General features: G+C 41.0%; 1 protein-coding gene across 8 annotated transcripts in view; it reads left to right on the top strand.

The window, feature by feature from the left end:
• The window catches only part of Scyl2 (SCY1 like pseudokinase 2), a 62,474-nt gene that overhangs the window by 28,881 nt on the left and 9,477 nt on the right, over positions 1–24,116 (top strand). For all 8 annotated transcript variants that reach the window (XM_006979824.4, XM_006979823.3, XM_076554603.1 and 5 more), the window contains exons 9-14: positions 352–528; positions 9,318–9,440; positions 10,565–10,678; positions 13,763–13,895; positions 14,817–14,935; positions 16,695–16,795. In XM_006979824.4, the coding sequence (XP_006979886.3) occupies positions 352–528; positions 9,318–9,440; positions 10,565–10,678; positions 13,763–13,895; positions 14,817–14,935; positions 16,695–16,795 (767 nt within the window). The remainder of the gene's footprint in view (positions 1–351; positions 529–9,317; positions 9,441–10,564; positions 10,679–13,762; positions 13,896–14,816; positions 14,936–16,694; positions 16,796–24,116) is intronic.

The raw sequence follows: 24,116 nt of genomic DNA, 5'->3' as shown, positions 1-24,116 counted from the left end.
CGAGGCCATTAGACTAAACAGAGGCAGGGTTGCCATCTGTGAATTGACAGAAAGTCAGGATAACGCTATTAGCTAGGTGATAGGAATCAGTAGTGATGGCAGGATTAAGAGGAGAAACACTGTCAGTGGACACTAGTTAGGGATTTGCTAATGGTGGAAGGATGATCATGTATCCCGTTTTTCTCCTGATAGTGCAAGCCTGTGCTGTTTTATTGTAACTAGCAACAGACTCTTATTTTTTCTCTAAAAATGTTTGTTTCAGCCATGAACTTGATGGCCACTTCACACTGCAGTGTAAATACTGAAATTCTGAAATACGTTTGTTTTAGAAGTTTCTATTTCCCCTTTCAGCGTGTCATCGTGCAGAGAATTTTGCCTGCTTTGACTTCAGAGTTTGTAAACCCGGATATGGTCCCCTTTGTTCTGCCTAATGTTTTACTGATTGCTGAAGAATGCACCAAAGAAGAGTATGTCAAATTAATTCTACCTGAACTTGGTCCTGTATTTAAACAGCAGGAGCCAATCCAGGTATGTTGTGAGTACTTCTGAATGTTCATACAGTTCTAGTGAGAACTACCACCACTAAAAACAAATCGGTGACCTTTTGAGCTTTTGAAAATTAAGTTGCCAGGCGGTGGTGGCGCACACCTTTAATCTCACCCAGCACTCGGGAGGCAGAGGCAGGCGGATCTCTGAGTTCGAGGCCAGCCTGGTCTACAGAGTGAGTTCCAGGACAGCCACGACTACACAGAGAAACCTAATCTCAACAAAACAAATAAAAACTGAGTAAGTAGGGGCTAGAGAAATGGGTTAGCACTTAAGAGCACTGGCTGCTGTCTCGGAGGACCTGGCTCAGTTCCCAGCACCCACATGGTAGTTCACACCATCTGTAACTCCTGTCCTAGTGGATCGAAGTCTGGATTCTGGGAGCCAGACACAGATATAAATTCAGGCGTAACACCCATATACATCAGATAAAAATAAATTAAAATTTTAAATGATTAAAAAAATTGAGGTAAGTATAAGTTTTTTTCACTAGACAGAAAGTTACTTGGCATACATTTGAATCATTGCTAAGATAATTAAACTTAGCAAATGAGTGTCTGTGGCTTTCATTCTTAGAAAATAAATTGTAATCAAATTGTGCATGTGTTACATAGTTCCTAATTGAAAGATAGCAGTTGGAAAAATATGTTTCTAGTTTTAGATGTTTTTATTTGGTTTGCTATTCCAGTAGTGAATTGGCAGATGATTTGTTTCAGTTGTTTCTCTTTATTTTTTTGCTAATAAACTTTCCTCTAGGAATATGTGTGTGTGTGTATGTGTATGTATATATATAAAATCTGTGTATCCATGTGAAAAATGCAAATTCTATATGTAATGTGTATGTGTAAGTGAAATAAATTATATAGGTTTTATTACAGTATATATTTGTCAGATGTTGTCTTAAGTTTAAGAACAGTGGGATTGCATACCTGGATTTGGATATGGGTTTATCTCCTTTCTAGAATACGTATTAGTCATTATCATGGGAAAGCTGTTGCTGTCCACATTTCTGAAGTGTCGAGTTGTGGGCAGATACTAAATACCATTAGGTGTTTGCGCTGCTGGGTGATGGTAGCTTAGTCATCAGCTGTTAATTCGGATGCAATGGCGCTGTGATGCTTTGTAGATCTTCCTTGAAAACGCAGCATTTGTCTTTATTTTTTTAAATGAACATGTAAGGTGTTAAATATCATCAGGATGCCTTTGAGCAGCATGCCTTTGAGCGATCCTCCTCTTCCATCCCCCAGCTATTCCTGTCCCCCTGTTTTGAGATGGGGTTCACCACGTAGCTCTGACTCACTTGACACTATGTAGCCCAGGCTAACCTCAAACACTCCCCTGCCTCTGCCTCCTGAGTGCTGGGATTAAAGGTCTGCTACGAGGCCTGCTGCTGGTTCTTCTTGTGGTTCTCCCCCAGTTTCTCTTCCTTAAAGAGGGGACTCTAGAAGGCAGGCTGTGGGGGTGTTCCTCCGAACCAGGGAAAAGTCACAGGGCAGAGGCATAAGCTTTAAAGCAGGGCTCCCTTCGGTTGTCACGGTGTCGCGAGGAAAAGTTGGTGGCATTACACTACCTAAATTGTTCATCAGTCGTGGTACAATCCAAAGACGCATGATCTCAGTCCCCATTTGACCCCATTCTTTTTATGATGGTAAAGTTTGTGGTTGGTCGGATACTGTGTGGACTCTCCGAGAAGAGACTCTCACTGTGACAGTTGGCAGATCAGGTTCTCCTGGGGCTGTGCTTATGTGGGCAACAGCAACATTTCATGGGCTATGTCCTGTGCCAAATGAAAAGGGGAGAGCTGAGCCACTGGCAAGCAGTGTGTCTGTCTCTGTCTGTCTGTCTCTCTGTCTGTCTCTGTCTATATGTGTCTGTGCGTCCGAATGTCCTGTGCCAAATGAAAAGGGGAAAGCTGAGCCACTGGCAAGCAGTGTGTGTGTGTGTGTGTGTGTGTGTGTGTGTGTGTGTGTGTGTGTGTGTGTGTGTGTCTGTCTGTCTGTCTGTCTGTCTGTCTGTCTGTCTGACTGACTGACTGACTGACTGACTAGCTTGTGGGGCGTTTACCCACCACCCCCACAGCTTCCCAGAGTTTTCTTGAGTGCGAGCAGCAGGAAATATTAGATAGAAGGATTTATAGTGGAGAATCTTGCGGAGATAAACAGATAGAAAATAAAGGATAGCCTCGAGAGGGCCTGGAACCTATTCCAACGGGGCCGGACTGTCTCTGGTCCAGGGTTTTTATAGAGACGCCAAGGGGTGGAGCAAAAGACCTCCTCCCCCAGCACAGCCAAGTGCAGACCATCTCAGACACCTGCACTCAGGCCCGTGGTCCTGATCATCCTCTATTTGGACCTGCTGGGTAAAGCCACGAGGAACCCCAGAACGGGCTCCCACAGGTCCCCCCTTCTTAATATATAAAAAAATAACTATTAATGGCTTACAGCAATCTCCATAGCTGTTACACCTCCCAGTATGGGAGTAGAGGATGATATAGATGGCATTACTCTTTTGAATTAGGTCCAAGGTGACCACAGCAGTCTTAGCTGCCTCAAGCCCTTTCTAAACCAAAACTCTTAAGGCAACTACAAACTTAAAGAATCCCTTAGCTTCATCATTACCATTAACAGGTTAACATAAATATTGCTATACATAGTCACAATTCTCTCAATCTTACAACTCAAAGCAAACTCTTAACAGAACCATTAGAATTAGCATATATGGTGCTATATATAGTTAACAATTTTCTCCGTCTTACAACTTTAACTCAGTCATTTGAATTTTCTTGTTAACAGAACATAGGAAAAACTTCGATGTATTCACAAACTTAAACATTTCCTCAATTCCACAAAGCCAGGGTGCATTAATATCAATAGGTTTCTGCGAACATAATTCAATCTCATAGCTCCTCCTTTTCTTTATAATTTTTAAGCAAAGTCTCAAACCTAGTTAGAGGAACCCAAACTTTTCTGTTTAACCAGTTCCATTTTTACATAAACAGTTCCACAAAACAATTCATAAATCTCCAGTTAATAAAGCATATATGCATACACAAAATTGCATCTTGATTCTAAGTAGAAATACATTTCTTCATTTAAACAGTTCCATTTTTAACCCAATTCCAGAAAACTGTTCCTAGGTCATTACTATAAGTAAGCTCAAAATTGTCCCATTGCAATGAAATCTCTATTGTTCATTTCATTTAAGTACCAAAATTCAAATGATAAATATTGGTACTAGCCTTCCAAATTTGAAGAAATCCATAACCAAAATGTTTTTGTAATTTTATCTCATTTTAAGTTCAAAAAGTTTAAATAAGAAATAAATTCTGGTATCAGGTTTTTACTTCCAAATATGAAGAGACTTTTTTAACCAAAACTTTTTGCAGTTAATAATTTTTGTTCAAACAAGCGTCTCTGCAGCTTTTGTTCTCACAGACAGACCTTTTTAGTTATAGTAATATTCTAAACTGCACAGTTTTTGCTGTTAGCTCAGGTTTTTCTGTGCTGCGTTGATATTCCATGGATCTCAGCTGCAGATGCCTTGTGCTGGTTCTGGCATCCGCCATTCTTAGCTTCTTAGCGGCTTCTGGAGCTTTTGAAACCATTCAGACTGCCTACTTTGCAGTCTACTAGGACACTATCTCCTGTGTCTCAGGTGTTTTCACCATATACATTAAGAATAGACTCACACTTAACATTTACACTTTACAAACTCACATAACATGTGCTTAAGCATAAACTCACTCAACATTACACATTTTTACAAAACTCACATATTAACATCTACTTATTTATACTTTATAGAACTACTTTAGCAAATATATTTCCTATTAATTCTTATATACTTATATTCATTCCATCTTATTTCTTATTTAAACTTACATTTACAACTAGCATCTTACAAGCTTATTACTACATGTCTTAAGACTACCTTAGATACTTCTTACAAGCTTATATTCTTAAAGGAACTCTATAGATCTATTTTACAAACTTATATAGGCTACCATTAGCATATATCTAACTTAGCAAACACCTAAAGATTTCTTAACAGATATAATAAGACAGAATTTCTACAAACTCACATATCTTATTTTCATTTTTCTACTTCTTACTCTTAATTATTATCACCATCTCTATTATAAAGATTCTCTTAACTAGACAGGAAGTACGTACATCATTTCTAAAGTTTACAGTTTATAGTTAGCTTTGTTATAAAGCACTGGGATTTAGTGATTGTTGTCATTATAGAGTTGTGATACTTGTTGCTAGGGGATTGTAACATTCTCAGGACAACGCCACACTCCAAAGTTGCGAGTTCTCTCAGCCGTTCCGGACTGGCAGAGATGCACTGTCAGCGGTAGACAGTTTTTAACTAGAGATTGTCCCTTCACCCAAATTCATAATAGCTCCCCTAAGAACTTCAATTCAAAGAAACGTTTCTATCACAGCAGTACTTTTGGTTTGTTCTACTGAAAAACTTTACGCTGAGGGTGAAATTACTGTATTTAGCTTCTGTAAAGCTCTTCACCAAAAACTGCACAGCTATTAGGTGATATTTTAAGGATTTTAAAGTGACTTGTTTGCTCTTAGAGGTAGCTTTTTGTCATCCAACTACCATAAAAACTTTTCACAGCTATTAGGGTAAATAAGGCATTTTACCAATGGAGCCCCAAACCGAGAAGCACCTAGTTCCGTATCCTTTCAATTTTTCATCGGAACTGACACTTAAACCCTTAGACGATTTTCCTCCTTATTTTTAAAAGCTGTATTTTAAGCTTAGAGCTGACAAGTGTTTCAGGGCAATGTCGCCATCTTTAGCGGAAAAACTACATTTCCCAGAATGCATTTCCCTTATATCAGTCCATAATAATATCAGTCCCATATATCATTTCCCATAGTTCTTATCGGGTTTGAGAGTCAACTGGTTCTCTTTTACCAGACTTGCTTACAAATTCTTGCCCGGGAGGTTTGAACAAAGTTATTTGCTTTTGCAATGGGAGATTTGAACAAACATTTTACATTTTCAGCTATGGCACATTGGGAGGTTTCTGGTCTCTCCTCAGCTGGCTTCAACAGGTGTTTCAACTTCACCAGACACTGGCCCCGGATCAGAACCACACCTGCCTCGTTAGCCGGCATTGAGGCTGGCATTTCTGATAGCAACTTTCCTCGGGGCTTGTGTTTGTCTTAGCCAGTCAGTGAAAAACAAGATCATTTACAACAGCTTTTCCATAGCTCCTTCAGAGATTTTCTCCCACTGATCTTATTCTCATTTTGTTTATTCCTTACCCCCCAGATGCAGAGCTTCAGGTATCTGTCTGCAGCTCTGTACCTCTGCTAGCTGCCTTTGGAGGTAGGGGCTTTTTTTTTCTCCCCCTGAATCTGCCTCAAACTCTAGCAGCTTTGTCAGGTCATGCATCTTCTGGGGAGGAATCTGTCCCCTCTTTCTTCAGAGTCTTTCTCCCAGACAGTATCCAGTTTGGTCTCAGTTTATCCCCTCTACCCCAGAAACAGTTTCCAACACTACAGTGGCGGCTTTCTCTGCTACTGAAGGTAGGGGTTTTCTGTCTGTTTTCGGGGTCTGTGTGGTTTGCGTACAGACTGAAAATCTAACAAGGGAGGTTTTTGCCGTTTCTCAACTCCCATTAGGACAGGTGTTTTGCCTCATCAGGCCTTTACCTGGCCCAGTCCCCCAGTGGGTTGCATTTGCTTGTCTGGGTGCTCAAGGACAGAGCTTATGCCAGAGGCAATCACCCCTTAGGGCTACACTCCCTCATCTCATCGGGAGTCAGTTGAAACAAAGCTTTCTCAAAGAGATGCTTTCTCTGACAGAAAAGCAAGCTTTACTCCTGGATAGTTCTGTTCTGCCCTGGCCGGGCTCTTTCCCCAGACAGCATTGTGACTCGGCAGCACAACTGCTTCAGACACAGTTCAGCTTTACTGTTTTCCCAGAAAGGTCCTTTCTCTAGTAGGAAAGCTTTTTCTCAGATTTCTTTTTGCAGTTGTGGACCTATCAACCCCGGGACTTGTAGGAAAGTGGACAACTGTGCTGTTCCCACCGGCTTTAGCTTTGTTCATTAGCAATCTTCCCCTGGGTCCTGCACCTTCCTGCCTCAGCTCTGTGCTCCAGGAAGTTTACGACTGCAGGAACCCTAGTATCCCCGAAATGCACTCCAACTCAGAGACGCTGGCCAGTCACCTCTGGGTTTTTGCTCAGAAGTGAGGATACAATGCTAACAGTTTCAGGGAATCTTTGCATTGGACGATTAGGAGCACCTTTTCCTTCTGAAACACTCACTCAGAACCTTTGCTGCCTCAGCTCGGCTCTAACTGAAAAGCTTGGCTGTTTTGCTTTTCTCAAAGTTTCCTGCCCTTTGGGCTCTCTGTAGTTCTTCACCCACACTCTCCCAAGCGTTTCCCTCAGGGTACTCTGACCCACTGTCTTTTACTAGCTTGAAGAGACAGAGCTTAGAAGGGGTTTTTAGAAACTTGTCCTTGCCTCCTGCATTGCAGGGATGATTTTTAAAGCTTGAAAGAACTTAGAGGTTTTGCTGTCTTAAGAGGTTTGTTGTTTTCCCTTAGAGCTAATCACAGGTGGTCCCCATACTAATATCTTCAGGTGATTCTAATTTTTGTCCTTCTGAGGGAGAAAGTTCTGAAAGGCTTTAGTTTCTAAGTTTCTTAAGAGAGATAGATTAAGGCTTTTTAAGAGAGTTTTTTCCCCCAAATTTTCCAAGAAAAGCTTTAGCGTTTAAGAGAAAGATTTTTCCCCCCAGGAGAAAGACCAACTTTTCCCAAAACTTCCCAACTTTAAACTTTGACTTCTAACACCCCCATTTTTGCCTCAGGGAGAAATTATTTTCTCCTGCCGCTTGGACTTAGCATTTCAGCTGTCCCCAGGTCAAAAGCTTCCATAGGAAACTTTCTTCCCCATAAGCTCAAAGAGCTTTTTTACTTCCCGTAAAGCCCAAAGAAAGATTTTTTTCCCGAGTTTGCTTTCAAAGCCCCCAAAGTTAGAAAATTGACGAGTTTTTCTGTCTAGTTGCCTTACTTATTCCTACACAATCTTACACTTCTAAGTTTTTCCTACACTATATTACTACCCTATACCTTACTTATTTTTCACAGATAGAAATTGAGAAAGGGATAGAAGATAGAAAATTTTGACAGAAGAGAATTTCGCTGCAGCATCGGACATCCTTCCAGTCCGCTTTCCTTTTCTCTCGAGGATAAAACCCCTGCCTTTCCAAAAATATATATATATATATATAAATATATATATTCCATAACACCGGCATGCCTTTCCACTGGCAGGGCTGACTCAGCACTTTCACCAAAAACTCTGTAATAAAACTATTATTTTCCTTTATCTTTAGTCCCTATTACTTTTTCTTAAGTCCCTGTTCATTTGTCTTTAGTCCCCCCTTTTTTTGTCCCTTTTTTTTTCTTTAGTCCTTTTTTCTTTAGTCCCTTTTTTTCCCTTTTTCTTTAGTCCCTTTTTTTCTTTAGTCCCTGTTCACAGCGCCATTCTGTGGGGCGTTTACCCACCACCCCCACAGCTTCCCAGAGTTTTCTTGAGTGCGAGCAGCAGGAAATATTAGATAGAAGGATTTATAGTGGAGAATCTTGTGGAGATAAACAGATAGAAAATAAAGGATAGCCTCGAGAGGGCCTGGAACCTATTCCAACGGGCCCGGACTGTCTCTGGTCCAGGGTTTTTATAGAGACGCCAAGGGTGGAGCAAAAGACCTCCTCCCCCAGCACAGCCAAGTGCAGACCATCTCAGACACCTGCACTCAGGCCCGTGGTCCTGATCATCCTCTATTCGGACCTGCTGGGTAAAGCCACGAGGAACCCCAGAACGGGCTCCCACACTAGCTACTTCAGGTTCCTGCTGCCATGACCTTCTTAGACATTGGACCTGGGATTGTGATCCAAATAAACCCTTTATCTTCTAAGTTGCTGTGGTTATGGTTTTTATTACAGCATCAGGAAACCAAACTAAGGTGACTTGGTATTCTTTTTCCTCTTATTTTTTCAGTTAGTAAGCCCTCCTGAAAATTTTTAATTGAGCATTGGCAAAACTGAGTATTCTGGGGCCTGGAGCAGTGGCTCAGCAGCTGAGAACTGGCTCCTCTTCCGGAGGACCCGGGTTCAATTCCCAGCACCCACGTGACAGCTCACAGCCACCTGTAACTCCAGAACTGCTTTCTGGCCTGCATGTAGACACGGACATATTGCAGGCAAAACCATCATACACATACAAATACATGAGTAAAAAAATCTCATCTAAGTATTTTGGTTTGTTCATTTACAATTTAGGTATGTAGAGGCAGCTAGGAAAAAATATTAGGAACAATTAAACATGTTTATTTCTAGAATTTTTCCTTACGGATCTTTTCATTTCTTACTTGCAGAGAAACCGAGTGATAAAATTTCCCCTTTTGAGACATCTAACTTTGCTTTTATTTTATTTTTTTTAAACCTAGTAGTTTTCTGGATAGTTGAAACTTGTAGTGAAGTCATGTGTTACTGTAGACATGTTGGAGGCTAGTCTTTATTTAAATGAGTAAGTTGAAAACAGTTTAAAGTGTTGTACTTACAGAAATGTAAGAGACTTGATGTGTGTGTTTTTGTCTTTCATGCCTTCAGGCTAGCAACATGGTGAGTGTCAAAATACACAACTTACTCTTCTGAAAACACTCAATTTTGACATATATTAAATTTTCTAAAGATTCTAGATTTTAATATATCTTCCCTTTTCTCACACAGATTTTGTTAATTTTTCTACAAAAAATGGATTTGCTCCTAACAAAAACCCCTCCCGATGAGATAAAGAACAGTGTCCTGCCCATGGTCTACAGAGCCCTGGAGGCTCCTTCCATTCAGATCCAGGTACAGTACCTGGTTTGTCTTTCCTTCATGATGGTCTCAAGGTAGGAGAAAGAGATAGTAAGGCATATCACAGAATTCAATCTTCATGTTGTGTGTGTGCTCAGTAGTGAATGTGTTCATTGGACTGCCCTGCTGATGCACTGTTACTCCTGTAGACTGACTTCTAACTAAAGAGTAGGCGGGGCTGCAGAGATGCTAGCAGTAGGTGCTGGTGTTTGGAGATGTCTTATTGTGTAGCTCAGGCTGGGCTCGTTCACAGAGCTCCCTCCAGCTGCTCCCTTCTCCTAAATGCTAGGATTAAAGATGTGTGCCACCCCACTCACCTTACAGAGAACATGAGTTCGGTTCCCAGCACCCATGTCAGGCTGCTCACAACTGCCTGTAACTCCAGCTCCAGTACTTTGTTCTGGACTCCCTGGCACCTGCATTCACAAAGGCATGAACCCACATTCCGGCACACATGCACGTGATTAAAAAAGAAAAAAAAAGTTGGAGTTCAGTGTAGCAGCGTATACTTGTAATCCCAGCACTTGAGATGTAGAGGCAAAAAGACCAGGAATTCAAGGCTAGCTTAGGCTACATGATATCTTGTCTCAAAAACACTGTGGCTGGGATTGTAGGTTTGTACTGCCTTGCATACCATGTACTTCAGTCACGTTTTTGATGCATTTCTCTCTTTCTCCAAGTTTACTCAAGAGTGTGAGGTTGAATTTTTCCCCTCGTAATTAAACATAGGACACGTGGAAGCTGTACTTGCCTTACTTTTCAGCTTTCTGGAGTTACAGCCCTGTACAAGTGGGGGTGCTAGCCTGTAATCTGGCCTGTAATCCCAGTACTTAGGCAAAAGCAGGAGGGTGGCAAACTGAGGCCAGCCTGGGCTACATAAAGACCGTGTCTCAAGGGAAAACAAAACCGTGCAGAGCTAGTTGTAGCACGCCATTGTATGTAGCACGCCGTTTTTCAAGTGATTATAACTATTATTTTCTTTTTTAAAAAAACTGCTGTAAGAACCAAATAATGTAAAGCATATGGGAGTTTATTTTATACTATGACAAGTTAGCCCAGTATGTGAGAGGAGGTCAAGTACCTTTCCTTGAGACTGATCTGATTTATTTTTTCAATAGGAGCTCTGTCTAAACATCATCCCAACTTTTGCAAATCTTATAGACTACCCATCCATGAAAAATGCTTTGATTCCAAGAATTAAAAATGCCTGTTTACAAACATCTTCCCTTGCTGTAAGTAGATATTAAAATTTTTTCATGTAACTTATTTTTACACGTATTTGCTGTGTGTTGTGTGTGAGATCATGTGTGCATGCATGTGTTTGAGTGTTGTAGTGAGCATGTGGAAGTCAGGACAGTTTGTGGGAGTTGGTCCTCCTTCCACCGTGAGGTTCCAGGGATCAAACTCACATGGTCAGTTTGGCAGTTCCTTTGCCTGCTGAACCCTTTTTTCAGCCCTTCATGAAATTTCTGTTTCCCAGAACTTAATGAATTTGCCTTTTATAAAGCTTGATCATTTTACCCATCCATCTTTATCTTGTGGTGTGTGAATTAGAATACACATTAGTAGCTTAATAGACTCACAGGTAAAGGCAATGTGACACAATTTGACCAGACATCTACTCCATTTCAGTTGATGTTCCTTGGTAGAAAAGCTCTGATAGGGAGGATATAAATACTGAAGTAGTAGAAGGAAGCCATTACTGAAATGCAAGCATGGAGTGAAATGGGTTTTGTTCCGCTTTTGTTACTGACTGCCAGTGGGCTTGAGCATGTCCTAATACTTCTAGGAAGCCCTGATTTTATGATTGACTTTTCAAAATAGATGGTTAAAATCTCAGTTTTTAAAATGCCATTTCAGAAACCTTATGGTTTATTTATACCATTATAAATTTCTCTTAATACAAGTCTTCTCAAAGTATTCTACTTCAGTTCTGTATAAATGTGAAGGGGTGTGTAAGAGTAGCGTGCAAGACACTAGTGATCTACACTAGTGTCCATTGGTGTCCGCGTCTTCTAAAAATGCCAACTGGCCCTGGTCCTTCAAGACGGGTGCTAGGGCTGGAGAGATGCCTCAGAGGTTAAGAGCATTGACTGTGCTTCTAGAGGTCCTGAGTTCAATTCCCAGCAACCACATGGTGGCTCACAGCCCTCTATAAAGAGAGCTGATGCCCTCTTTTCTGGCCTGCAAGGACACATGCAGACAGAACATTGTATTACATAATAAATAAATAAATCCAAAAAAAAAAAAAAAAGACAGGGTGCTGATGAGGATGTACAGGGAATACATTTTAGAGCAGTAATTCTGGAATGGATTTGCATTTTATATGTTACTTTTAAAAACACATTTTACATGGAACTTCCAATGCTCCCAGCTTACCTTTGTGTGGCAGATCGGAATTTCTGTAGTATATTTATAGACTTATTCTCTAAGGGTCTGGCAATTTTAACTAGGAAATACCTAAATCATAAATCATTGATTAAAATTGCCTGAAAATGAAGAAAAATAGCACATAGCTAGGTACAGTGTTTTGGGAGGTATATTTGTGATTTATCTAATGTTTTGTGTATCGTAAAGGAAAATAAAATTAAAGCAGCATTTTTGATTTATGTCCAATAGATGCATTAATTCTTTACTATAATAAACTGACTCTGAGAACAGGTTAAACCTTCAGATAGTATTTTGAATTCATAGTATTTTGCTTAAATTTCAGAAAATAGTTGAACAAATGGATAAATTTTCATTTTCCTGTACAACTGTTAATCAGTAGAATTATTTTCTGCTTAGATTTTTTTTTAGACTGGAGTTTTATTGATATGGTTTAATTAATACTATGGACATGACTTAAAGGTGCTCTTGCTTGGGGGTTTTGGGGAGGGACTTGGTGATCAAAATTTAATCTGTGGTCTTGCACATACTAGAAAATTGTTCCCAATGAACTGTATTCCTAGCCGCCCCCCCCCCTTTCATGTGCAGTTTTTGTTTTTAAAGTGACCCAGGCTGAATCTAACCTTAAACTTCCTACATTGGCTGACCTTTGAATTCTGATTTGCTTTTACCTCCCGGGTGTTGGGGTTATAGGTGTGCATCACTGTGCCAAGCCCCAGCCCACTTCTTTACCTTAGGATGTGGTCTTTCTGAGCTTGCTCTGTAGCCCAGGTTGGCCTTGAGCTTGAGCTCTTCTTGCTCCCATCCTGAATAGCTGGGATTACAGTTTTGTGACAACAGAGCTGATCTATGTATCCTATGGTAACAAATGCTAGTTAAAGGTCCAGGAAGATGACTTGGCAGGTGCTCCCATGCCTGACCACCTGAATTTGATCCCACAATCTACTTGCTGGGGGAAGACTCGGGCCAGTCATCTCTGACTTGATATGCACACTGTGGTATGCGCACAACCACCCACATAAATCATTCCATAAATGCAACCGGTTCCAACTAAATCTAGGGTCTGATGTGTATCAAAAGTTGAATGAATATAAAAATTTTACAGGAGCTCACAAATGTTGAATTTTAGTAAGTATATTAAAGATGTATTTAGAAGTATAAAGTTTTATGTAAGACAGACATGGATAATTTTGTAGGAGACTGGAAGCATTGAAGGTGGAATGGCCATAGATTAATAAGGAAAATTTCAGTTAAAATATGTAGTCCTAAGAATGAGTTGATCCTCCCTTTTAGTAACTGAGTCACTGTGAAATTGGCTATTGATGGAATATATTCTCTTTTATAGTTAAAATTTGCTATAAACACATATAAAAGCCTTTAAAGTCCTGGAGGACTGGGATTGTCGCCATTGACAGCTTGGGTGATAGGTATAAGGGTCTCGTTCCCTGGCACCATAGGAAGTAATGAGTGAGCCGTGAGTGACAACCGTGAGTGACTGTTCCTGGCTGAAGCTGGTCCTTGTTCATCTACGAGGATCTCAGTTGAAGTAGTCTGCAGTGCTTTCTGTAACGTGGGAAATCAGTGAATGAGTGCATTGCTTTGTTTAGTTATTTTTTTGTTTGTTGTATTTTGGTTTTCAAGGCAGGGTTTTTCTGTGTAGCCCTGGCTGTTCTGGAACTCACTCTATAGACCAGGCTGGCCTTGAACTTAAGATTTGCCGCCTTCTGCCTCCCAAGTGCTGTGATTAAAGGGGTGTGTCACCACTGTCCATCAAATTTCTTATGTTAATAAAGCCATGCTTATAAAATCTACTTTATATTGAGATTTTTAGCATATGTCTATTTGAAGACTAAATTTATACTAAAGTATTTCATTTTACACATAGAAACTTTACCTGACAAACTTACATTCCATTTCTCTCTTAATAGGTCCGTGTGAATTCATTAGTGTGTTTAGGAAAGATATTGGAGTACTTGGATAAATGGTTTGTCCTTGACGATATCCTACCCTTCCTACAACAGATTCCCTCCAAGGAGCCTGCAGTCCTCATGGGAATTTTAGGTAGCTGAGAACTTCATGTCATTTGTTATCATTCTATCTTATATAATAGTTTCGTAATAAAATGTTCATTGTGTAAAATGGTTGCACATTATTTTTAGGTATATGACATGATGGAGTTGTAAAATGATTAGATAAATGCCACAATATAACTTGTCTCTGTTTTAACAGCAAAAGAAGTAGACTCTTGACATTCATAGACTAGAATGCTGGGGCTCTAGCACTTGGCAAATCAGGGCAAGTCCTGGATTTGAGTCCTAGGTTTCGGGAGTGGGGAGAAGATAATTTTGGTTGATGTGATAGTGTGTAATTTCCTTCCATAAAGTAGTATAAAGTACAAGAGGCCAAGCTGCTACACTGAGTTGTACTAGCAGAAGAAATGAAAGTGTAGACTGTTCTTCATTGTATTTATATCGAAACACCTTGACATAGAGGGCTGAAATAGATGCTTTTGGGGTAAGGCATTATTCTGTAACCTGACTGCTGGATTATCATAACCAAGCCTTTAGTTTTGTGTTGTCATTCATTCTGTGTGTCCTTTTGTATTTTCGAGACAGGGTTTCTCTGTGTAGTTTTGGTGGCTGTCCTGGAACTCACTCTGTAGCCCAGGCTGGCCTCAAACTCTCAGATACCTACTGTCTCTGCCTCCCGAGTGTTGGAATTAAAGGCGTGCACCACCACCACCTGACCATTCTGTGTTCCTATACCAAAAGAGCACAGGAAAAATATGCCCTGGTGTTTTATACATCTGGGCTGATAGTGCAGCTGAGTCACTGTGGTCCACATGGAAGAGCATCCTCATTGTAAGAGGAGGAGGTCTGTGCCACACCTGTTACCAACGGCTTTCTATAGATACCGTATGGTCATGGTTTCTGTGAACTTTGGGTGCCAGTTTCTAAAGTTTATTACACTGTTTTCTCTCAGGTATTTATAAATGTACTTTTACTCATAAGAAATTGGGGATCACCAAAGAGCAGCTGGCTGGAAAAGTACTGCCTCATCTCATTCCCCTGAGTATTGAAAACAACCTTAATCTCAATCAGGTGGGAATATTTTGTGTGTATTCAATTTCTTTTTGCTACTTGAATTATGTGGTTTTATTATATTACAAATACAGGTGACCAAAGTAAGTAGAGCATGCCACAGAGTTAATAAAGGTTATAGAGTGGAAGGCTAGACACACAGGCCTCATTGGGGGGGCAATGAGCAGGGTGCTGAAAGATGTGGAGTTTGCCTCTACTTTAGGTTTGGGGCTGTGTGTTGATATGAACAGTCACAGACTGTGTTAGGATATTATTGCTGCGTAAAAAAAATCACCATAAACGTTTTAGTATTTTTAAGCAATGCATACTTACTAATCTTATATTTTCTGTGGGTCAGCCATGCCAGGGCTTGGCATAGTTGAATTTGTTACTCAAGACTTTCTTATCCTGTTGTGATGGAGAACTTGGTCTCATCTGAAGGATCCTTCTGGGGACTCATCTGCTGCTTGGTTTTCTTAAATGGTTGTTGCAGGACTTGGCTCCTTCTGGGCTGTTGGGCTGAGGGTCTTGGTTTTAGCTGTATGTTAGCCAGATGCTGCTATCAATTCTGTATGCATAGCTCTCTCCCAAATAGCAGCCTTTTCTAGCCAGGCTGAAGTCACAGTGTCAAGAGCCTGTCTGCTACAGAGAAGGAATAATTCAGTGATGGGACTGATGAGCTGCAATAAAGTAACATGATATTGGATGGACTTGAATATCTATCTGCTTTAGGGATTGAACTGTGAAGATGTGGTAAATGTTTCAGCAAAGGGGAAGAAAAATTATTACAGAATTGTTTCTGCATGCCCCTTTTGCTGTAGCTTTCACAGCTGTGTGTGCACTGAGATTTTGGCGAATATAGTCTCCTGGAAGCTGGGTGTTCTGCTTATTCTTCATTATAGCCCAGTCATAATGCAGTGCCGGAAAGAGACAGTGAATCAACAGAAAACAGAAGAAATCTGGTGTCTAATGAAACATGAAGGGCTGAGCAAAGTCATTATTTGAGGATCACTGGTAGATAGGCAGGGAAGACTTAGAGTTAGGATGGAAAAGTGAATAAGAGCAATGGAGAATGAAGAGCTGGGGGAGAGGAAGGTTTGGGCAATGGAGGAGAGTTCTGAACAGGCAGAGTTGTGAAGGAGAAGAAATGTACAGTTAATTAGACTGAACATTGCATCTCAAGTAGTAAGGTAAGCCTTTGACCTTTGCTCTTAGATTTAATGCTTCCTGTTTATCCTGTGTATCAGGTTAGGCTTGGCAAATGGGAAACACTGAATATGAAGAATAGGATAATAAGCCCAGAACAGATCCCGAGTCTGTCATTTTCTCTGTCTGATTGAGGATGTTTTAAAGCATTTCCAAGGGCTCGAGAAGAGAGCACTTGTTGCTCTGGTAGAGAACCTGACGTTGGTTCTTTGTACCCACATGGTGGTTCATAACCATTGGACCCAGGGGATCTGACACCTTCTTTTGACCTCTGTGGACACCAGGCATGCACATGGTGCCCATATATATGTGCGGGCAAAACATTCATATACATAAAATAAAATAGAATAAAATTTAAAATCCCAGAACTTAAATGCTTTATCAGCCATAATGTCACTTCTGTACAAAGACGGAAAGCTTGCATTTGTGTTCTGAGTTTAAATGGACTGCCTTTGTGTCTTTGGTGCTCTGAGTGAGTCCTGTTCCACTGGGGAGTGGATTAACTATTAGGATTAACTTACTGACTTGTCTTAACTAATTACATCCTCACCATATCCGTCTCTTACTCTGCCAGTTCAGCTCTTTCATTGCCGTCATAAAGGAGATGCTGAGCAGACTGGAGTCTGAACACAGGACTAAGCTGGAGCAGCTTCACATGATGCAGGAGCAGCAGAGGTGAGCAGTGAGATCCAGGACAGCTTGTGATTGGTTTTCCAGAATATTGAGTAGGGAGATTGATGGATTTTCATTTGACTATACATGAAACATTTAAAAACTTTCCAACAGATTAATAATTTCAAATCATTACAATAGGACATTGTTGAAAGTGTGGATATGGAATGTGATATGATCTTAGCACTTTTTCTACATAAGGAAAACTTTGTTTCTGAGAAAATATGCTGTCAGCATCAAGGACATAGAACGAGAAGAAGGGCATAGGTATTTTTGGGATCTGTGAACCCCTAATATTATGATTGTTTCATCTCTTCTCTAGCCCCAGAAATGTGTAAGCATGTAGTAGTTCAGCATTGGCCCCTTTACTTTTAGAGGATTTTTAAGAATTATACAGAAAACACTGGTATTCAACAAAGATGGAGGTTGTTCATCGGAACTATTTTATTCAGGTCAAAAAGTTTACTGTTTGCTCCAGTGTAAAACGTGAGTTTAGCATACCCCAAGAAGTATCTCAGAATCAGCAAAGTGTACGAACCATGAGCAAGGTCCCCAGGTAGAAACTCTTCTGTCCCAGAGTGTAAGGTAAAGACTTCAAGGAGTGAATACTCATGATGTAGTAGGTCAAACAACCCTTGTGTCTCTGTTCTCTGTGTTGTAGGTGTATGTGAGGCTTAATGCATTAAAGCTATAAAATTCATGTATTTTAGGTGGAAACAGCAATTAATTTTGTTGCTGGGCATTGAATGTGGAGCCTTGCACATATTAAACATGAATTTTGCCATTAAGTTATACCTTCAGCCTGAAACAAAATTTTAACATTTAGTATTTATATTGGATGGGCCAGGCAGTGTTTTGTTTTTCCTTTGTGAGTCCTTTTTCCTTTTCAAGCCATACATCTGGTCATATTACAGTGACTACAACATTTCTTGTTGTAGTCTCAATTTAATCAACAGCCTATATCACATCCTATCTCAGTGATATTAAAATCTTCAACAGTAATAACTAGCTTCGCTTGATTTATGGAATACTGGTATATTCATTAATCTTTTAAAGTTTTTAATTCTTATATTTTTGCTAGTAAATCTTAATTTTCAAGTAAAAGATATTTTTGTTTTTTTTTAGGTGTATGTGATTCATATGAGTCACTCATGCATGGCATGTGTGGAGGTCAGGGGACAACTTGTAGGACTTAGTTTCCCTTTCCACTGTGTAGGTCCAAGGGAATTGAGATCTGCTTGGCAGGCTTGGGGCACACAAGTGCTTTTACCTGCTGAGCTGTCTTGCTAGCCTGTTGGAGACCAGTCCCCACACTTATTTACCCAGGAGTTCCTGAGGAATGAGGGCTAAGAGACTTAGTTAGAAATAGAGCGGGGAGAGAAAACAGAGAAGACACAGGATAGACTCAGGAGGGCCTGGATCCTTATCCACTGGCTTAGAACTTTATTCCAAAGGTCTGTTTATATCAATGCCAAAACGTGCAAAGACCTCCCCCTCACTGGTTACAAAACACCTGTACTCAGGCCTGTGGTCCAGTCATCCTCTCTTTGCAGACCTGCTGTGTAAAGTCACTAGGAAACCTGAAAATGGGCTCCCACACTGGTCTAAATATTTCCCCCAAGGTTTATTGACTTATTATATGCATGTATGTATACCAGTGTTTATGTGAAAATAGAGCATTAGATTCCTCAGAATCTGGAATTACAGGTGTGTGGGAGTCATCTGATGTGGGTACTGGGAACTGAACAGTAGGCCATCTGGAAAAGCAGCAAGTGCCCTTAACTGCTGAGCCATCTCTCCAAGCCTGCTGGCCCAAATCCTAAATGTTGAATTTAAAAACAAACAAAAAACCCAAACAAACGAAAAAACCAATGTAGAGATATTTTCAAAGTCTTTATCTTTTTTTTGAGAGAGAGAGAGAGAGAGAGAGAGAGAGAGAGAGAGAGAGAGAGAGAGAGAATGAGTACGAGTGTTTGTGGTGTGTGTACATGATTGCCGATGCATGCAAGCCACTGCACGTTTAGAGGAGGAGGCTCTTTCCTTCCACATTGTTGAGGCAGGGTTGTAGCGATAAGGCCCGCGCTACCACCACCTGTTCACCATGTCCAAGCGAGGGGCTGTGGATCAAAAAACAGACAAAATCAGCGGGTCATTCGCCTCAGCAGAATGCCGAATGCTGTTTATTGAAGGAGGGAGGAGGTCTTAAATACAGGCTTACAGCACAATGGAAGAACCCCAGAGGGCAGAAGTTCACTACTGATATTTACAATCTTGCATCTAAGCTGTTAACACTCAATATGCAGGAAATACTCAAAATGCAGGATACACAAACAAGAAACTTACCTTAAGCATTCAGGAGGGTGGAAACTGGCAGGGAATTAGCATAGGGAGGACATCATGGTTAAGGTCAGCAAACAAGACAACAGTTACCCAAACTGGGGGCCAGGGCCCTACAGGTCCCCCCTTTTTACTAAATGAGCCTCTGACTTAGGTTGCGTGGGATGTGAGCAGGTCACCTTACCCGTCATGGAGACACCTGCCCAGGCCACACAGGTGCTCACCTTAGGTTGGTAACTACCCCCCAGGCATTACCCATCTCTGAATACTCATTATCATACAGACTCAACCATGTGAGCTGTAGAGTTAACTGCTGCCAAAGATCTCAAAGTGGCGCTGGACTTGCAATCTGTGTGTTTGATACAGAAAAGACCAACAGAAGTCCTAACCTACCCATAGCCAATAGGCTAAAGGCAATTGAGCCATTCCCTTCCTTTGAGGCTTACTGCAAATTGGAGTCTTCGTAAGATGGTATCCCAAAAGCAAATGGAACTTGAGTTTTATAAATTTTATAACTTTCAAAGCCAATTGAAATGTATATAACTATTGAGTTAAATTTATCATGCCCAATAGAATGAAAGAGTAATTAACTGTGGTAGCTACTTATGCTGCCAGGTTCTCCATTGTGCTAGCTGTAGTAACCAATATGAAATGGCAATCCCAGAAACAGTAGCAGCGGTGGCCGCCACTGCTATAACAGCAACAATGGCAGCAGCAATGTCAAATTCTCTTCTGGAGTGTGTGGGCATCCACTGGCATGGACACAACTCCAGGAACACAAACCACCAAGGCCCATATTTCTTGATCCCAGCACGACATAAGCTGGCAGCAAAAGAACAACTAAGAACCATTAAAAAAAAAAAACAACAAACAAACAAACAAAAAAACAGACAGCACACAAGGAACAGAAAGAACTAATGGTCTCATAATGCCTACATTCAGGCTTACAAATTTTAAGGTATCTTCAAAAGTGGTTAGATGAATTTCAGGAGGCCAATAAATGTTGCACAGAGCCATTCCTGAAAAGTAGGTACTACACCAGCTTGAAGAGGGTTGCAAAATGTGAAAAGGCTTAGCTGGCATGCTACTGTTAACAAATGGAGGTCAGTGACCTTCAGGGTTATCCTTGATCTCCAAGGTGTCTGGGTGACACGTTCTCAAACATACTTGAAAAAGCAGTTACCATACATTACCTTCTGGAGAATCCAACCTCATGGCTACAGTTCCTAGGCTTATGTTAATGCTTGCCAAGGCTGGCTGTATTGGGCTCTCAATCCCCATTGGCATCAGAAGGGGAGAGTTTTTCACAAAGGCCCAATAGCTCTCTGCCATGTTGGGCTTCAGCAGCAGCCACAGGGCACACACAGCGCTCAGGAACCCAAAGAGGAACCTCATTGTCCTGCAGAAAGACACAAACAGAACCCCGGGCCCACACCAACACTGGATTGGGTCCCCTCCAAGTACCAGTAGAAAGATTCTTCCATCGCATCAGAGGATGATTTGCAACAGGAGTCCTCCAGTGCTTATCTGCAGCAGATACTCCAGCAGAATCCATCGATAAAAAAATTTAAAATATATAAAACAAGGGAAAGAATAGAATGTGGAAAGGAGAGGTGAGCCCCTACCTCTCCCCTTTTTACTTTAGCAATACATGTTTTTTTTTTTTTTTTGGGGGGGGGGGGTGTTTCAAGACAGGGTTTCTCTGTGTAGCTTTGCGCCTTTCCTGGATCTTGTTCTGTAGACCAAGTTGGCCTTAAACTCAGAGATCTGCCTGTCTCTGCCTCCCGAGTGCTGGGATTAAAGGCGTGCGCCACCTCCGTCCAGCAGCAATATGTTTTTAAGGTACGATCGCAGTGTTCTACTATAGCATGTCCTTGAGGATTATAAGGAATACCAATCTTATTAACGATAAAAAAATCTTGGCAGAATTTTGAAAATCCTCTTACTGCTGTAGGCAGGACCATTATCAGTTTTTGCATTTTGGCACTCCCATGTAAGCAAAAGCATGAAGACAATGATTCTTAACATCTTTAACCTTTTCCCCTGAATGGGCAGAAGCAAAAATTAGAGAGGAATATGTATCAATAGACATATGGACATATTTGTGATTTTCTAAAGGAAGGCACGTGTGTGACGCCCATTTGCCACACATGATTAGGTAAAAGTCCTTAAGGATTAACTTCCAAATGAGGAACAGGTAAAAATTCAGCACAAATAGGACATGATTTAACTATCTGGATGGCTTGTTCCTGGGTTATGCCCGTATGATGACAAAGAGATCCAGCATTAAGATAACGTTGATGCAACTGAGTAGCATTTTCAAAGGCAGAACAAACTAATGTGACAGCCATATGAGTAATGGCATCAGCCCTCTGGTTACCTTCACTTAGAGGTCCAGGCAATTGAATATGAGCTCTAATGTGGCCCACATAAAGGTTATGTGAGCGGGACCATATGAGTCCTTGCACTTGTAATAAGTATTCATGAATGGGAGAGATGGATGGTATGTAGGCTGCTGTCTCCAAAGGCATAACTGCATGTGCCACATATTGGCTATCAGTATATATGTTTATAAGCTCATCAGAAAACATCTGTAAAGCAAGCAACAGTGCTTGTACCTCTGCCATCTGGGCAGAAGTGCCCTGGACTTTCATTCTCTTCACTATGTTACCAGAAACTACCACAGCAAAACCACATGAAGTGCCATCAGTAAATACCACACAGGCCTGAGGAATAGGAGTCATCTGTACTATCTTGGGAAATATAACAACGGGATGCAATTTAAAAAATTTACACACATCATTGGAGGGGTAGTGAGTGTCAAACTGACCCTGCATGAAGCATGTCAATATAGCCCAGTCATTATCATTAGCTTGCAACCATGCTATTTGAGACTGAGTTTATGGGGTCACCACAATATCTGGTTCCTTACCAAAAGTTTGAACACTAATCTTGATTCCCTTAAATATAATCTGAGCAACAGCCTGAGGGTATGGAGTAATGATTTTAGCTGGAGAAGCTGGGGGATGTATGGGGGATTCCCATAGAATAGGATCTGTTTGCGAAAACACTCCAGTAGGTGAATGAGAAAAACAAAGTATCAAATTCAATAAGAGAGAAGAAAGATCTATATATTGCATGTGAGCCTGCTCCAGGGCCTCTTGCACACATTGTAGGGCTGTACGCACTTCAGCTGTTAATTCACGGGGAGATGAAGGGTCAGGGTCGCCCTTTAAGACATCATACAAAGGACAAAGTTGACCTGTTGGAATCTTTAAAGTGGACTGAAGCCATTGAATATCTCCCAAAAAGGTTTGGAAATCATTAAGTGTGCATAGCTGATCCGTATGCAGAATAATCTTTTGTGGACATATGCCTGTGCAAAACAATTCATGACCTAAATAATGACAGGGAAAGGATACCTGTACCTTTTCTGGGGCTATTTGTAAATTAGCCAGGCTAAGAACCTCTTGTAATTTAGAAAAGGCATCAAAAACAAGTTTTTTTATGTTTATCAGCCAATAAAATATCATCCATGTAGTGAATTATATGAACATCTGGAAAAGCTTTTCAAACTGGAGCTATGGCCAAAGACACAAACTTGACATGTAGTAGCGCTATTGGCCATTCCTTGGGGCAAGACCACCCACTGATATCTCTGATAAGGTTCTTTGAGATTTTCTGATGGAACACTAAAGGCAAATCGAAGACTGTCCTTGGGATGCAAAGGAATGGTGAAACAATTCCTCAAGTCAGCCACAATTAAATGCCAATGTTTAGGAATTGCCACAGGGGCAGGCAAGCCAGGCTGTGTTGCTCCCACGAGAAGCATGGTTTTATTTACAGCTCTAAGATCCTGTGATATCCTCCATTTTCCTGTCTTCTTTTTAATAACAAATATAGGTGTGTTCCAAGGTGAAGTGGAAGGAGTGATATGTCCAGCATCTGTTTCTTAACTAAAACGTTTGCAGCCTCCTGTTTTTCTTTAGTAAGGGGCCACTGTTCCACCCATATAGGGTCATCACTTTTCCAAGTGATTTTTATTAGTTGTATTATGGAAGGCTGCTGTACAGTGGCCCCTATGGAAAAGACCCTAATTCTCTAGTATCCCCAGAACATCTAGTAACACAGCTTTTGTCTGCCACAGGTAGTGGATCTCCTTGCAACATTTTCCCTAAGCCTCTGCCTGGGCAGTAGCCCTGACTCTTCAGCATCTGTTGTACAGGCTGTGTAGTAAGCACTACTCCCATATTATCTAACACATCCTGTCCCCACAAGTTCACTGGAATGTCAGGTAGCACAAAGGGTTGAAAAGTTCCTGCATGACCTTCTTCATCCTTCCAATTTAAGAGTAGTCTGCTCTGTAATGGCATCTGAGCTGTGCCGATACCTTGTAGGTTAGAGGTGGAATCTTTATCCAACCTTTGGGCCAATGTTTTATAGTGATAACTGAAGTGTTAGCACCAGTATCTAAAAAGATCCTGAAAATTAGGATCAATAATTTTTAAATTTAGCATGGGTCTTTGTTCTAAGGTGGAAACCCAGCAGGCTAGAGGGCCCATAGAGCCAAATCCACCCTCACCTCTATGTGGTTTAAGAAAAGGATTATTAGTTTGGAAGTGAGGCATCAAAAGCAGTTGTGCTATGCAAGCACCCTGGGAAATAATTGTCACCCCCTTGCCAGCCTCAACCATGATTCTAATTTCATCTTTAGAGTCTTCATCTATCACTCCTGGAATTACTCTAATACCTTGCATAAGAGCACTGCTCCTGCCCAGAATCAGGCCTAAAGACCCTGCAGGTAGTGGACCCATGACTGCAGCACTGAGAGCCTGGGGACCCATCTGAGGTGTTAATACTGTTCTGGTGGAGGAGCAGAGGTCCAATCCTGTGCTTCCAGGGGTGGCTCTGATAAGGTCTTGGACAGAAAGGGATTTCCGCGAGGAATGAACTGGATGGGATGGTGGGAAACTGAGGTTGGGACAGG

Source organism: Peromyscus maniculatus, chromosome 18, assembly GCF_049852395.1.
Source record: "Peromyscus maniculatus bairdii isolate BWxNUB_F1_BW_parent chromosome 18, HU_Pman_BW_mat_3.1, whole genome shotgun sequence".
Taxonomy (NCBI): domain Eukaryota; kingdom Metazoa; phylum Chordata; class Mammalia; order Rodentia; family Cricetidae; genus Peromyscus; species Peromyscus maniculatus.
The sequence above is the reverse complement of the archived record's forward strand: the minus strand, read 5'-3'. Positions and strand labels throughout refer to the sequence as shown.